This window comes from Arachis hypogaea, chromosome 13, assembly GCF_003086295.3.
Source record: "Arachis hypogaea cultivar Tifrunner chromosome 13, arahy.Tifrunner.gnm2.J5K5, whole genome shotgun sequence".
Taxonomy (NCBI): domain Eukaryota; kingdom Viridiplantae; phylum Streptophyta; class Magnoliopsida; order Fabales; family Fabaceae; genus Arachis; species Arachis hypogaea.
In genome coordinates this window covers 41,567,274-41,584,246 of record NC_092048.1, presented here as the reverse complement: position 1 = coordinate 41,584,246, position 16,973 = coordinate 41,567,274, and the positions used below count along the sequence as shown (strand labels likewise).

Sequence of the window (16,973 nt, the reverse complement as noted above, 5' to 3'; positions counted from 1 at the left end):
TTTTATAATTATAAAAATAATATAAAAAATTATTTTGATATAAAAATAATCATAAAAAATTATAAAAAAAAAATTATTTTGGTCATAAATTTATCATACCATGTATTAGTATTTTATTTATAAGTCAAATCTATGTTATTCTTAACCACCAAAACTAATGCCACCATCAAACTCTCCTAATAATAATAATATCGTCGTACATCCAAAAGTTGGCGTTTATTTGATACTTATCAAAATTTAAATATGGTAAATTAAAAGGTAAATAAGCTAACGAATTGAAGATGAATAAAATTTCAATCTCACATTTGATGATTAAATAAATATCGTCTAAATAAATTAAGTTTTAATTGCGTAAATAACATTACACAATGCTTACTGTTATTTCTTTTTTTAATTTTCCTTTTTTAACAAGTCTCAAAAAAAATTTAATAAAATTAAATTATGACTCAAACCTTAAAATTTAATACAAAAATATTATTACACACAAAAAATTAACCACTAAATTAATTATTATATTTTTGTATATAAATAAATATATTATTAAATTATTTTTAATATATAATTTATATTTAAACATATATTTCATACCAATAACTAACTAATTTGTTAGTTGATTTTTATTATATACGTTATGTACCATATGCATGGTTGAATCTTGTATATTTTTGTTTCTTCTTAACAAAAAAGAGGGTTGAGGAAATTGGCCGTTTCTTTTGGTTGATAGAGCTCACTTGTAAATTAAAATTATTATATGGCTTCTCGATAAGGTCAAGATACTTGACTAGTTTGATAAACTATTCAAAGATAAGGGTTAGCATCATTGAGAGATAGCAGTGTTCAACTATGTATCTACCTTTTCTCAGGGTCCCATCGCACACGTTTTCTATAAGTCCGAGTTAGAACACCCTTTTTTACATTATTATTGTTGTTGTTGATTAAAGTTATAAACATTAGTTAATGATGACCATGTAAGAAAAGTGTATCATAAGTTATACAGAGAGATAGATAGACACAGAGCATCATAAGTTAGTCAACCGAATTTTGGAAAAGACTTCCTTAATAATAATAATAATAATAATAATAATAATAATAATAATAACTTATAATTCAAATGACATAATCTCTTCATATTCATCTAAAAAATCACTGATTCGAATAATAATAATAATAATAATAATAATAATAATAATAATAATAAAAGAAGAAGAAGAAAAAGAAGCGTGTTTCATGGAGATAAGACTCAAATCATATGGCCAAAAACATTAAAGAAATGAATGTTGGACAATACCCATTATTTTTTTTTGATAATATTAAATAAAATAAATTTTAACTGATTACTTTTTACTAATTCTTTTTTATTATCAAACATTTTCATATTCTTTCTCAACGTGTTTTCTTACCGCATCTAATAATGAGTAAACTCCTGTATTTATCCATAATTAAAAGATGTTACATATTCTAATTTTGTAGTCAATACATAATTAATATAGAGAAAAATAAGAAAAAAAAGTAACTAATAAAATATATAATTTTTTCCCTTTTCACTAAAGGAACGATAATAAAAATGAGATTATTGGCTCAAAAAATTTTTATTCATCACTTAAAATTTTTCATTTTCTAATATATAGTTTAAAATAATTTAAATTTATATAATTAATCATATTACACATATTAGTATTATAATTCTTGACATTTTACTAATAAATAAATATATATGTATATATTCTGAATTATTTCTTTTTGAAAAAAAGAAAAAAGAGCTTAGGAATTGATTAAAATAAACGAAATTAAGATTTGTTGATATATAATAATATATAGTGATAGTCAAGCGTCAATGTAATATATGATTAGAGGATAGTTAAGTAGCTAGTCAAGATTATATATATTTGAATATGACTATACGAAAGTTTTAAGAAAAATATGCTTGTCATTCTTCACCCAACATTTTTCACACTCCAAATATGTTAATTATAGTTGGTCATTAGTCCCTATACGAATTTGGCGAAACACCCATATCTTTGATATCTCGCATCATGGATGACAGATATAACCAAACCATACCATTCAACTCTTCTTCGTTCTAATTAGTGGATTATTGACTTAGGAAATTGTCTCCATCTATGTCAATTACTACCATTCAAAGACTTGTTCTTTGTCCGTACCATGTGGTCCACATCGATCTTCGAATTCAAGCAAAAAAAAAAAAAAAAGCACAAACAAATAATAATAGTAGTCGCTTATTATTAATAGCATCCCTTATCATCAGTGTAACAATTAAATCAACAAACAGAAGCACTTTAATTTGTTAACTACCTAATAAGCAAGCCGATAGAGAAATTATAAATAATCACATATTTTTCTATATGAATAATTAATGAACAATTGAAGTTTAATACTGCAAAATAATAATCCAATATGCTTGATCAAAAGTATACTATACTATGATCAGTTTAAGTTTACCTTTAGTGCCAGTACTAGTCTAAATTAATTAAATTAAATCTACGCTAGCTGGTCCCAATTTGTGTTGGGAATAACAGCATCATTAATTATTATATATTTTCTTGTTTGGTCTTCTTCAATAGCTCCTCACAAGAAGAACAAATAGTCAAGGGCGAAGATTTAGAAGAGAGTAATTGAATGTACAATGGCGGTGTTGGTGATTGTGTTGGTCCAGCTTTGATTGCACGTAGCTCCTGCAATTCCTTCTTCAACCTTAGATTCTCATCTGTTAATCTCTCACAGCATTTCTTCAAGAACTCGCAATCCACCTCTGTTTGCTTCAGCTTTGTCCTGATCATACATTTCATTTTAAATGCACCAATTTTTTCAGAACACGGTTATCTAATTACGGATGAAAATACAATTATGTAACATCATCAACATTGTTACTATTGAATCTTGAATATTAAATAGGCTCAACCAAAAAAATTACTATTAAGAAAGAAAAATAAAAAGATAATTATATATTCAAACTAAAAAGTTCACACGTGAAGATCGTATTATAAATCATTACAAAATTTGATAATTTATAATACTATATTTACAGAAAGAAAAATATTTTCATAAAATAAACCACTTTATTACTAAAAAACAATTCTATGGAAGTGAGAAATGGAACCTAGATAAGCAAAAGCGAAATTGATTTAGAGTAAAAATAGTAGTACTTAACAGTTAATAGTTAAGAACAAGACCAAACCAAATGTGAATTTGAACACCCTCTAATTTAAAAATGAACAAAAGTAGGAAAATAGATTTATCTTATCCTAAAATAAAAATAATTAATTAATGATAATAATAATAACGCACATACCTTGCTCTTCTATTCTGAAACCAAACTTCAACCTGTCTATGCTTTAAATTCAATTGCTTAGCAAGTGCCTGTTTCTGAGCCTGCATGTCGAAACCGATACATATTAATTAAACTCATAAACCTCATTCACCTCGTGCCTATAATTAACAATTAATTAATATAAGCCGTTAGCAAAATTTTATTCAAAATAATTGCATAGCAACTGTTAATTGTTAAAAACATAATAATAATAATATCGATAAATATACTCGACTGTGTAATTATCTTTATGTTTTTAATAGTATTCCATATATAAAACTAATAAAATGAGTGAATGAATGAATAATAATAAAGAAATGAAAATTGTGATGAATGAATTATAAAATATACTTGGTTAAGAGTGGTATGATTCTTGAAATTTTCTTCAAGCAAAGCTGATTGATCCTTGGTGAGTCTCAGTTTCTTTCTGCTGCAATAATTATTATTATTATGATTATTATTATTCTCATCATTATAGCTGTCATCTCTGTTTTTTCCATTCGCCGGGCAGCGCTTATTATAATTGTAGCTGTGTTCTTCACCGACTCTCTTATTATTCAAAGAGATGAATAATCCTTCTTCTCGATCATCATCATCATCATCATCATCATCATCATCAATGGCTTCTTTCGGAAAAGCTTCATCATCATCAAAAGTTAGGTCCAGCGAAGGCACAGGCTTAATAGGCTTGTTCTTCATTATCATCATCATTTTCTGCTTCTTCTTTGGGGGATACCCTCCTCCTCCTCCTCCAATTCCCAAACCCAGAGTTAGACTTGTGATGCAGGCTTTTTCATCTTCCATGGCAGAAAAGAGAGAAAGAGAGAGAAACTGTGGTAGTTTGTTGTGTGTGTATCTGAAGTAAGTCAAACGGGAAAGTTATGGTTTTGTGAGATATATAGGGTATTAATTAATTAATTAATTAATACCGATTTATTATTGTTGGGGTTTTATTGGTCTTCGTTTTCGAGATTCAATTTCAATTAGTTATTTAGAAATATTATACGCTATTAGAATTTATTATTTTTAATCTTTATTAGTTATTAATTTAATTTTTATAGTTTAATTTTTTAATTTAATAATCTAATAATATATTTTATTTTATATTTTTAAATATTAATAATTAATTAATCGTTAAAATAAATAAATAATAAATTCTGATAATTTTTTGACATTCTTTTTAGTTATTATTGAAATTCTCCTTTTTATTATTAATTACTATGGAAGAAAAAAGAAAATTACTTCTTTTATTTTATATATATCAACAATGCTATATATGATTAATATTAATATTATTTTAAGTTAATATTTGGTCAGTAAAAGACTAATAGTTTGTATATATAAAATTTATAATTTATATTTATATTTATTAAAATTTACACACATGAATTAATACAACTTATATTTATATTTATCAAAATTTACATATATAAATTAATAAATTTATTTATTAAAAATAATTTAATATTTATACTAACTAATTATTGATCAAAATTAATTACTAAAATGTACTCATCCCAAGACTTTTTATTTATATAATATGTGTCTTATTTATATTTTTAAATTTCAGTTAGTGTTTTTTTCTATTTAATTATTTAATAATTAATGATCAATTTAAAGAAAAAAAATTAGTGAACTATTAATTTTTTATTAATGGGTGAAGTATTTATCATGTTTTCTCAAATATTTGGAGTAAATATCTCTTTCGTCCTAAATTTTCAAATCAATTAAGTCTTTGATTTTTGTAAATAAACAAATTAGTTTCTTAAATTGAAAAATGTAAATCTATATTAGTCTTTTAAGGTAGCGTTTGGTAGAGAGATAGAGACTGAAAGATTGAGATTGAGAGACAGAAATTCAAAGATAGAAATCGAAATAAATTTTAATATTTTGTTTGGTGTAAAGTGGGAGATAGAAATTGAAAAAAGAATGAAGCTCTAATTTAATTTGTACAAAGGGAAAAGTGGAATTAATTAATTAAAATGAGGATATTTTAGGTATAAAATGTTATTAAAATTTCAATCTCCGTCTCTAAAAATTTCAATCCTCTGTGTCCTCATTTTTTGAAGGTACTGAAATACTAAAATTATGGGGATAGAGACAAAAATTTTAGTAATAATCTTTGAGCCCACAAATATAATATTGAGTCTCAGTCTTCTAATCTCTATTCCAATACCTCAAAACAAACGCTATCTTAGTGAATTGCTGTTTAAATTATACTCATATGTACTTTTGAGTGTCACCTTTATAAAATTGAAACAACCTGGTTTTGTAGCATTTGCATAATTTTTTGTTGAATTAGTAACAAATTCAGGAATATTATAATAGAAAGTCAATAATATATATAATATTAAAAAATTATATAATATAAAATGTATTATAAAAATATATCAATAGAAAATATATTTTAAAGTACAAAAAATACGTGTGTATTTTTTACTAACGAATTAGTTGATTTTTTGTATCATAAAATTTATCGATAATAAAATCTGTGTCAAATTTTTCAGCAATTTTTTTTTCAATATAATTAAAAAATAATTAGTAAAAAATTTATCTTTCATTTTATTTCTGAGTTATTTTTCATAATATTCATAGCTGAAAAAGATCTTTCAATTATAGCAGTTGAAATAAAGAGAATTAATATCAAATGAATCAAGAAGGATGGTCACAAGAAAAAAAAAATTCACTTTATGAAATTTGAAAAAATTTATTTAATAAAAAATATTAGTAATAATATTTTTTTTAGTTTTTTTTAATATTGTTACTTATTTTTTAAATGTTAGAAATCATTAATATTTAGGTTGGACTAAACTTTTATTTATACTAGACTAAATACTAAATAAATTTTTAAAAATTTAAATTATACTTAATAATTTATTATCATTAATTTTTTTAAGGGTTAACTACCAAAAAATCCCTTGAACTATTCAAACATTGACAAAAATGCACCCAAATTTTATTATCGACAAAAATATTTTTAAATAATTTAAAAACGCGATAAAAATGTTCAAAAGTAAATATATATTTTCAAAAAATGTCTTATAAATTTAATTTTAATGTGATTTTTAACAAGCATAATTAAAAAATGAGATATTATTATTCGATTTTTTGAATGTATTATTAACTGTTAACAAAAAAAATTACAAAAAATATATACTTAACAAAAAATCACAAAATTTTAAATATAATAATATCTTATTTTTATAATTATGCTCGTAAAAATTGTATCAAAATTTAATTTTTAAAGTATTTTTTAAAAATATATATTTACTATTGAATATTTTTATTGTATTTTTAAATTATTTAAAGATATTTTTGTCAATAATAAAATTTAAATATATTTTTATTAGTGTTTAAATAATTTAAAAATATTTTTGGTGGTTAACTTTTTTTAATAAAAGCTAGGAGGCCAAAGCCTCCACTCCAAACATATTTTCCTGCTTAAATGACGTTGTTTTTCATATTATAATACATATATCTATATATAAATAAATGATAACTAAATAAGTAGTTAACTTTTTTATGTGTACGTAATATATTTAAAAAATATATTTTAAGCTTTCAAAGACGATTTTAATTTGATAAAAGGCAGCAAGTATAAGGTGACACACTCGTAAAAGAACAGTTCCAACAAAAAATTTTCTAAACTAGTGTTCCAACAAAAAAAATTGGATCAAATATATGAATTATTGGTCATTTAAGAAAAAAAACCACTTTTTATTAAAGAAAAACACTACAAGTTATTAGAATTTATTATTTTTTATCGTTATTCAACTATTAATTTAATTTTTTAATTTAATAATTTAATAATATATTTTATTTTATATTTTTAAATATTAATAATTAATTAGTTAATAGCTAAAAATAATAAATTCTGATATTCACTTAATATTTTTTATTATTAAATTGAAATCATCTTTGATTTGTAAAGTTAAAATGTATTTTTTTTTTCTTCATGTCATTTTATCAATAATTGAATCTTTTAAGAGGTCAACAGTAATTTACTCCATGTTCTACCCTCTCTCATTATTTATTGTTATAATTATTTCATAAAATAAATATTCTAACTAAAAATATTAATAAACCCGTAAAACCCAATTGCATGTACTCTAGAATTTCTTGTAAATAAAGAAGACTTTTACATTAAATGCAGTATTAAACATGGGAATAAAAGGAGTAAAAGCATGCGTTAGAACTATGACTCCCAAACCAAATGACTCAAAATGCTTTGACTTTTCATTATATATATATATATTATATTTTTTTTTTCTATTAATTGGAAGCCTATTTGTGTTTGAGTTAGTCACCAGGCCGTATCTTTCCTAACAATTTCCTATGATAGTGCTTTGTCTTGTCAGGTGGGTTTTAATTTTCAAAAAATTTAACATTTTTTTAAAAGAATTTTACTAAAAAGTTTTTTAATAGTATTAGTTAAGAGAATTAGAAAACGGGTTTTCCAATAATTTTAATGCATTATGCATAAAAAATTTAACAATTTTTTTTGAAACTATTGAGTGAGGAATTTTTTTATAATAAAATAAAACAACTATTCTCCAAAAAAAATTGAATTAGACTTTATTTTTTTGGCACTTGAAGCAAATTTGTTGTCTTCCTCTGTGAACGTTGTGATTTGGTAAATTTCATGTAAGTTTGTCGTATCCCTTAACGAACTTCAAGTAAATTCCCCTAAATATATAAATTTGTGATCCCTTCACTTTTTTTTTTCACTTTTTATTCTTTATGATTTACTCTTATCTCTTTTTTCTTTACTTTCTATTTGACTCTTTTTTATTTTTTTTATCTTTGAGATTCATCAACTTTAAGTAATTATGTTCTTCTATTCATTTTAAATTTAATTTATTCTTGTATTATTTTATGATTTTAATATATTTATTTAGTTAGAATGAATTTTTATGTTAAATTAGTTGTTAAAAATAATTATTTAGTTTGATAATTAGATGATATAATTAGTTTTAGACCACTATCTATTGTTAGTTATATCATATTTTACTTAAGTTATGTTGTATTGGACAATATTAAATGATCATGTAGTTATGGTATGATAGTTATGGCAGGAGATTAATATATGTTATTTAGATTATTGTTTCATTTGAATTAATTATGATTTAGAGTAAAATTATGGTTTAGGTATTTAGATTTATTTTTAATACGTTTGATAACAAGTTGATTAATTTTAAATTATTTTATTATAATTTATTCTATTATAGTGTAGTTTGATGGTGTAAAACATGTTAGGATGCGAGAATACCTTTTATAGACGAGATCAGATTGACTATATTGCTAGCAGACTTGGCCGAGTGGTATATCTTATAATATAAGTCTTTTATATGTTTAAAATTTGTCTTATTACTTGTGGCCTCCATTGACTCATTAAGTTTTTTGATAGGGTCTTTAGACTTGCATACAAGAAGAAATTTACTACCGCATTCCTTCAAAAAGATCAGAACACACCTTAGATGAACAGGATTTAAGCATGTGGCATATATGCTAGAGTAGTACCATGACTGGGCCTTGGTCTTTGCTTTTATCGAGAGATGGTATAACACCCTGTCACACAGAGCTTTATGCTTAAGTCGTAAAATAGAGGTGGTATGGTATTACGACCTCTAAATAAAATATATACATAATATGGTTGAAGAAATTCATAACTAGGAGCCTTTAAAGAAGGTTTAAACAAAAAATTGCAAAAAATAAAACGTATCACACATGGAAAAGCGCAACCAGATAAAATGTAAACTACACAATAAAAAGTGGAGGATCAAAATATAGAATAGCAAGTTCCTAACTCAGCTCATGAAGTAAAGGTTGGCCGGAGAACAAGTGTATATATACATACATATAGTCATAACCCAAAGGAATCCCAAAATACAAAATAAATAACATGTTTCTCCATCGTCGACATCTAAGAGGAACATAGCTAACTATATATATACATATAGGAGAATTCTAGAACATAAATACATCATATGATATAAAAATATAAAATCGCAAAATAGACTTCGCTTGCCAGAGATCTTAAACGCTCACCGGGGTGCATTCTGACCTGCATTTGAAAACAACAACATATATATGGTATGAGAATCGGAGGTTCTCAGTATGGTAAATGTGCGACATACGTAAGATATAAGGTCCCGAGAAAGCCAGAGGCGATCCTAGAACTCCGACACTCATATTTAAATCTTAAAGTTTATAAATTAAAAACTATAAACAGGGTAGGTTATCTAAGATTCTTATTTCTAATTCTTTTCTAACTTAAGACCTAATTTATGCCTTTCTCCAATCCTCCAAAACTCCAGTACACTGACAAGCAATACAGACAAAGCAAACACAAGTAGAATATAGATACATCATGTAGCAAATATAGCAGGTAAGCATAGTGATTCACAAAGGCAAACCCAAATAATGCACAAGCAAGCAAAACATACAAATTCATATGATGCATGTCTATCCTATGGCTAATGAGTTCAGTTGTCGATTATACAGCCAACCCGACATGTCCAGTAACTAATCCTGGACAGAACACCATAACATGGAATAGGTATTACTCGTCTTCCCATGCCGGTGTTTCACCCAACCCAGAATAGGTAATACTTGTCTACTTAAGTAGGTGCCTCAAACCATAACCCGGGTAGGGATTACTTGTCTAACCACGGGCCATGACTCGGATAGGAATTACTCGTCTACCCATAAAATCGCATCTCAGTTAGGGATCACTCGTCTATCCCCAAAATCTCATCAAACATAGGGATTACTCATCTATTCAAATGTTATATCTCGGCTAGGGATTACTCATCTATCCCTAAAGCCATTACTCAATATCTCATCAATTCATCATGTATTTAGTGTTTTAACACTTCTCAAGCTCATACTCATCACCTCACAACCTTCCTTCACTTATAAGTTACCACCCACTCAAGGTTTAACTCCCTCACTATGACTAAAACTAAGTTTTAGGGTTTTAGAGAGCAAAAATAGAGGTTTAGAAGTTTGAAATCATGTTTAAAACACAAAACTCAATTTTCATAAAAACAGGGTCCCGCATACACATGCAAGTCCTCGCGTACGCGGGAGCGTCATTTTTCCCATCCCGCATATGCAGCACTTATCCACATATGCGAGTGCCTTGGACAGAGGCGAATGGCTGGGTACACAGGCATATGTCTGCGTATGCACCACCTGTGTTTTCCTTAAAAAACTGATACAATTGCACGCAGAATTCACATCTTACACACCAAACTTCCGACGCGCATAACTTTTTCGTTAAAAATTATTTTTCATCCATTCTTCAAACAGCGTAAACTTCACACTCTTCATATGAAATAAGTTTGAAATGGTTTTGGGGTCCAAAATCTGAGTTATGGCTCGGCGAAATTCGGTGAAAAATCAGTTTTTCATAAAAAACACCCACCTCTATTTTTACCACATCTTCCAACTCAAACCAACATTCCAAGTTTTTAAACCAACCCAAAATAGTATAAATTCAATCTCAACCCTTCTCATTCATTTCATAAGCCATCAATATACATATACAATCAATTCCACCCCAAGAACTCATAATCAACATAATCTCATACTTACTCATTAAAGTAGCATCATTATTCATTCAATACATCATCTCATCAACTATCCACCACATGCATATCATTAACCAATGCACCCATTTAACCACATCCAATCAACATACACGTAGCTCATTAAACATCATTATAATCATCATACTTCAACTTCAACAATCAACATTCACAATTCACTTTCTTCTTTCAATAATCCAACATCAAACATTCAACAATACATATATCTATCCTCATATCATAACTAATTGCTCGATCTAATTAATTTCAATATATGATCCACCAACTAGTTTAATCACTCAAATACCAATTTTCCTTCAAATTCAAATAATTCTTCATCATACATCAATTCTCACAACAATACACACTACACATTATATTCATCACTAAGGCTCATACAACACCAACCATACACGCATTTCAAACTTATCCTACGGTCAACTAGCCTAAGTTTTTACGACACATTATATATTACATACAAGAAACCAAAACCATACTTTGGCCGATTCCTCTCTAAACCCAGAACGTCACAAGGATCACCGTTCCACAAAGTCCGAGGCTCCACACCTCTTTCAAATAGAAATTCAGCCCCAACGATCCAAATTCCAGGCTTTTAACACCACCAATTTGCCACCAACACTTATAATTTAATCTAATATCACATGTACATCACTAAATCAACACCGCATTCTCTATATCAATAATTTTACAAGGGCTAGATATTTCTCACCTTACTAACGGAAGTTTGGAGACAAGATCCAGCAAGTCCACAAAGTTAATTTAGTCCTAAACACCAAAATTACATAAAATCTCAACACTAAAGCTCAAAAATTTCAAAACTGAAGAGTGAACAGCTGGGCATGAAAGTGAGGCTTACCAACAACTTTATTCCATGGATTTTGTAGAGAATTCCAAGACGAACGCATGGGCGCTGATGGCTTGTCAATCGGAGTTCCGAATTGAAAGATATAAGCAATTGAAGATTGGAGCTGATTAGGTTTTTCTTCTACTCTTCTCACCGTAACCCTCCCCCTTTTCTTTTCAATGTGTTTCAGTTTATGATGGTGATAGGGCTGCAAATGGAGGTTTTATATGTTGGGCCTTGGACCTGGTTTGGATCCAGTCGAATCGGTTCGGTTCGGTTCGTTAGCCCAATTTTGAGTCAAATTTTTTCAAATTAGTGTCAAAATTCATGTTTTAATTAGTTCTACTTTATTAAACTATAAAGTTTAATTTAAATTTTTTATTTTTTAAATAATAATTAATTTTTTGACTAATTATTTATTAATTTAAAGGGTTTTACAGATGGTATCCTGAGTCCGATACTTTTTACCTGCCCTGTGGGGAGATGATGTTGAGTTTAGTAAACAATAATCATATTTTTGGTGATGACAAACATATATTTGTTTGAGTTTAAAATCCCAATGTTGTTTGATGCATGCTTTAGTGATGCAGACCCAAGTTTGCTTAAGCAGCCCAAAGTAAAAGAATAATGTGTCTAAAATGTAGCTACTTGGATCAAGCCCACAACCTAACTCATTAGCTTCATCAAGGAAAAACCAAATTGCTACATATGGAGCTTTGACAATTCAAGTAAGGAAAAAATGAAGAAAAATGTGCATTACTTTTTAATTTGACATCAAAGAAGAAAAATGAGGTCAAGTCAAATCAATAAAACCAAAATCAAATTCCTAAGTTAAGAATAGTTAGAAGAAAAAAGTAATGTAATTTTTCCATTCTTATGCACACATAATAGCTTGTTGAAGCTACTTTGAAGAAGAAGCATAATTCGGATAAGAAGAAGAAAAATGGAGGTTACTTTTTCTAATTTTCATCAAAGGAATGGAAATGAAACTTGGGGTCAAAGCATAAGATTAAAGGTGTTGATTTGGCAAACACATTGAGGACATCATACCCATGAAACTGTTGCTGCCCATCTCACCTTTGTGCCACTTCACTCTGTTCTTGATCTCTAATTTTCTGGTCTGACTTCTTGAAAGAAGGAGAAGACTATAGCTAGTTCAATGCTCAAGGTATTGACTTTTGTCAATAGCTCAAGCTTTGGTAACATTACCATATACAAAAGGGAGTAATTAGCCAAAGATTGAGGCAAGGAGAGAGTCCCTACAAATAAGAAATTACCCAGAACCCTCACCACTCAAGTCTGAAGTTTTAGAAGCAATGCACCTACACTAAAAGGGCATTCCGCAAAAATGAAAGACAACATTTGAAAGTTCAGAAATTGGGTTATGCCTATAACTTTCAAGCTTTTTATTTCTTCTCCTTCATGGTTCTTTATTGAATATTCTAATTTTTTAGTTTGTTTTTTTTTTCATTCAATGAAAAAGGAAAAAATGTTATTAGTGTCCAAGCCCATATTTCACATACAAGCCTTGCTGCTTGGTTGGCGTTAAACGCCCAGTCACTGTCGTTTAGCGCTGGTAGCGTGTTTCACAATCAGGACCACACAGGCACAAGGCATCAACGGAGGTGGCTTGGGTCTCCGAGAGTCAACATCTCTCATCCTCTCTCTCTTCTTAGCCCAACGCCTCATTGTCTCATTCATTCTTAGTATATTTCTTCTTTCTTTGTGTCATTCGTCTTCAGCCTCAGAGCGGTGGTGTGGGTCTCAGAGAGTCAACATTGTTGTCTGCGCCGTGGTGCTCTGTCTCTCCCTTCGTCACTCCACTTCCAGTGTTCCAATGGAGTCTCAGACTCAGGTATGAATTTGCTTCATTTGATTTCTGTTCATGATTTCAATTTCTGGGTTTATGTTTCTATTCAATTTTGGTATTTTTTTTATGATTCTGATTTTAATTTTTGGATTTATGTTTCTATTCATGATGTTCTATTTTTTATGTTATTGTTGTTTAATTTCTGTTCATGATTTAAAATTTGCTATATCTAAATTACTTATTTTTCTATTCATTATTTTTAAATTCCTTTGTTTTTTTGCTATTTTTATTAATTTTGCTTTTGGAACATGTTTACATCACTCTGAATTTTAAAAATTTTAGAACAGGTGAATGAGTTATTCATTTTTTAGTGAATGCACTTATCTTTGGATGATTGTTGCTGCTTAAATACTTTTTATTGATGTTAAATTGCTTTATAGGTTGCTTTTTAGTGATTTTTGGAATTTTGATTCATGTTGCGGCTTACAAATATATTTTTGGAGGGTAGAATCTGCGAGCTTTGTAATTTATTGGAGATTTTGTTTTCAAATATTAAATAGATTTGAAATAGCATATCCTCCCACCTCTTTTTTTCTTTAATTTAAAAAAAATCCCTGAATAACCCCTTTTTCTTTAGTGAGAAGTATGTTATGTGAGGAATATGACTATTTTCCTATTAGGAATATCATATTAAATATTTCTTTCCATTGCTTATGTTATATTCTTTCTCTTTCCTCTTCATGTAGCCTGTATGAAGATTGAAGGAGGGAATTTTTCATCACTTTGATTGCACCCGAGTCTGATCAATTTGCAGTGTTGAATACTTGCTTATGTTATGCAAACAAATTTTCTTTTTTTAACCTTTTGGTTGAGCTCTTACATTTGAAAAAAAAATCATACATGTTTTTGTTATTGCCATAGATATAGGGGGTGTAACAAGTTTAGAAAAGGCACACAAGCATACCATATGTGGAGAGAGGGGGGGAGAGGGAGAGGGAGAGGGAGAGGGAGAGGGAGAGGGAGAGGGAGAGGGAGAGGGAGAGAGCGAGAGGGAGGGAGAGAGAGAGAGAGGTTTTGTAAGGATGAGATCCTTGTTGTTTATGATAAGGGTTAAGTACGATTTTGGTCCCTAAGGTAAGGGCTGAAAATTTATTTCGTCCCAGGCCCTTTTTTCGTTACAAAATGGTCCCAAAAGGTTTAACTTAGTTTTAAAATTGTCATTTTTACCAAAATTTTAATTTTTATTACCAAATTACTCCTAATTAAAAAAGAAAAAAAAAAGAAAAACGGGTTAAAGGCTGGGGAACAGGGGAAGGGTTAATCACGCTGGGGAGGTGGGTTTTTAATGGAAGAAGAAGGGGAAGGGAAGGTGGGGAAGGGAAGGGGAAGGGAATCCGCTACCGCTGCTCCTCGCTGTCGCCACTGCTCGTCGTTGTTCGGTCGCTGGATCTTGCCGCTACTCCTTGACATCGACGCCAGCAAATCCGGGAGGGTGGACGTCGTGCGCTGCTTACCGCTCGCCGTTTCTACTTCTCCTCCTTGCTCGGTCACCAGTCGTCGCTGCTCCTCGTCGGTCGCCACTGCTTCCGATTGTGTTTGCTGTCTTCTAAGTCCAATTGGTACCATTCCTATCACTGAAACTGGGATTAACCCAGTTAGGAGCCTTGGTGCTGCCATCATCTTCAACAGAGACCATGCATGGAATGATCAGGTATGTCTTCTTCGTTTCTGACTTTTTTTTCTCACTCATTTCTTTCTGAATTTCATATCTCCTTTTCTTCACTGCTGTAAATTTTTTGAGTTGGGCCTTTCATTGGAGCTATTCTTGCTGGCGTGTACCACCAGTTAGTCATGCAATTTTAATTCTGTTTATGATTTTGATTATATTGATTTTGCTTCTGATTACATTGGGCCTTTCTTTATGTTTTTGCTTCTGTTTATGCTTCTGATTACATTGATTTTGCTTCTGATTTTATTATTGTTACTGCTGGTGTTGTTGTTGTTCTGCTTAAGATTATTGCTGCTTCATTGTTACTGCTGCTTCTGCTTTGTTTCTGGTTGAATTTGGGAAAGAAGGGGAACGGGAAGGGGATTCTGGTTTATTTTGGGGAAAAAGGGGAATGGGAAGGGGAAGGAGAAGGGAAAGGGAAAGGGAAAGGGTATTTTAGTCCGAAGGACGATTTTAAAACTAAGTTAAACCTTTGGGACTATTTTGTAGCGAAAAAGGCCGGGGATAAAATAAATTTTCAGCCCCTACCTTAGAGACCAAAATCGTACTTAACCTTTAGGATAACAACTGGAATGGTTATATTGGCAGAATAAATTATTCATACATGCTATAGAGAGCTCTTTTTTCTCATGTTACTTCTCTTAAACTATTAGAATTCATTTACTTATTCATGTTTTATTCTTTACCTTGAGAACACAACAATTATGTTTAAATTTAGAAGTGGGCAAGCCTTAATCAACAGAATAAGATATCGCTTTGCACTCGTTTGCTTTTGGCTTTGTTTGTATATTGAAAATTTTAGCATATCTCTCCTTGGTTTCCTATTAAAACATTGATGTTCCCCATCTTGTACATTGATTTGGCAAAAGCTCTCCAAAAATCTTCAAATCCAGCAGCAAATTCCTCAGTGATATGTTCAGTGTCATTACCATACAGTAATTGTTGATCAATTTCTAGGACAGCTTCAATTTAATTTCTTTACCTTGATTTTATACGATTTAATCAATAAAAAAACCAAAAAGCAATATCATTAGATGCTAACTTGGTTTCATATTTTTGACTTCTTTCTAGAATGCAACTTGGTCAATTAGATCAATAATGGAAGTAGCTATTTGGGTACCATTCAGAGTTAAAGAATTTGTTAACTGAGCATTTGATCTTTATTCATGAAATATTCTAACCTCATTAAGTTTTGGGTGCACATGTGAAAAATAAAGGATTTTGAAGCATCTTGAATCAAACAAAGGAAAAAAATAAATAAAATACTTATGACAGCAATTTGCATCCAGAATTTAACACCAGTAACAAAACAAAGAGATCGTAAGTGAGTCTATTACTGCAAGAGATCCTCATTCCCCATGTATTGTTAAACAACTTGATGAAACAGGTAAAAAAATGAGTATCAAATAACTTGAATTGCAACTAATTAATCTAAAAATTAGATTTTTCCTCCAACGAGTTCGCTCCCTTGAGGGTACATATGCCACTGACATCGGTAGTGGCTCTATTTCACCACTTCCAGATCATTAATATACACATTGATGACAAGTCATCTTATACTAGTTTTACAAGCATTTTTTATTTGTTTCATTAGGTTTTATGCACTTTCTTGCACAACAAGTAAGTGATTGGAGTGGATTTTCATGATT

At 29.2% G+C, this 16,973-nt stretch overlaps 1 protein-coding gene across 1 annotated transcript; it reads right to left on the bottom strand.

Annotated features, from left to right (window-relative positions):
* Positions 1–2,337: 2,337 nt before the first annotated feature.
* Positions 2,338–4,197, bottom strand: LOC112738199 (uncharacterized). Its single transcript, XM_025788539.3, has 3 exons — positions 3,680–4,197; positions 3,311–3,390; positions 2,338–2,790 (listed from the first exon to the last, which is right to left on the bottom strand). The coding sequence occupies exons 1-3, from the start codon at positions 4,130–4,132 to the stop codon at positions 2,550–2,552; spliced, it is 774 nt and encodes a 257-aa protein (XP_025644324.1). The 5' UTR covers positions 4,133–4,197; the 3' UTR covers positions 2,338–2,549.
* Between the last annotated feature and the right edge of the window lie 12,776 nt (positions 4,198–16,973).

Excerpts from the sequence above, each read along its gene's own strand:
- LOC112738199 (XM_025788539.3), bottom strand. The coding sequence starts at position 4,132 with ATGGAAGATGAAAAAGCCTGCATCACAAGTCTAACTCTGGGTTTGGGA. Across the intron at positions 3,391-3,679 it reads ATCATACCACTCTTAACCAA|GCTCAGAAACAGGCACTTGC; the intron begins GTATATTTTATA and ends TTCGACATGCAG. Across the intron at positions 2,791-3,310 it reads TTTCAGAATAGAAGAGCAAG|GACAAAGCTGAAGCAAACAG; the intron begins GTATGTGCGTTA and ends ATGTATGATCAG.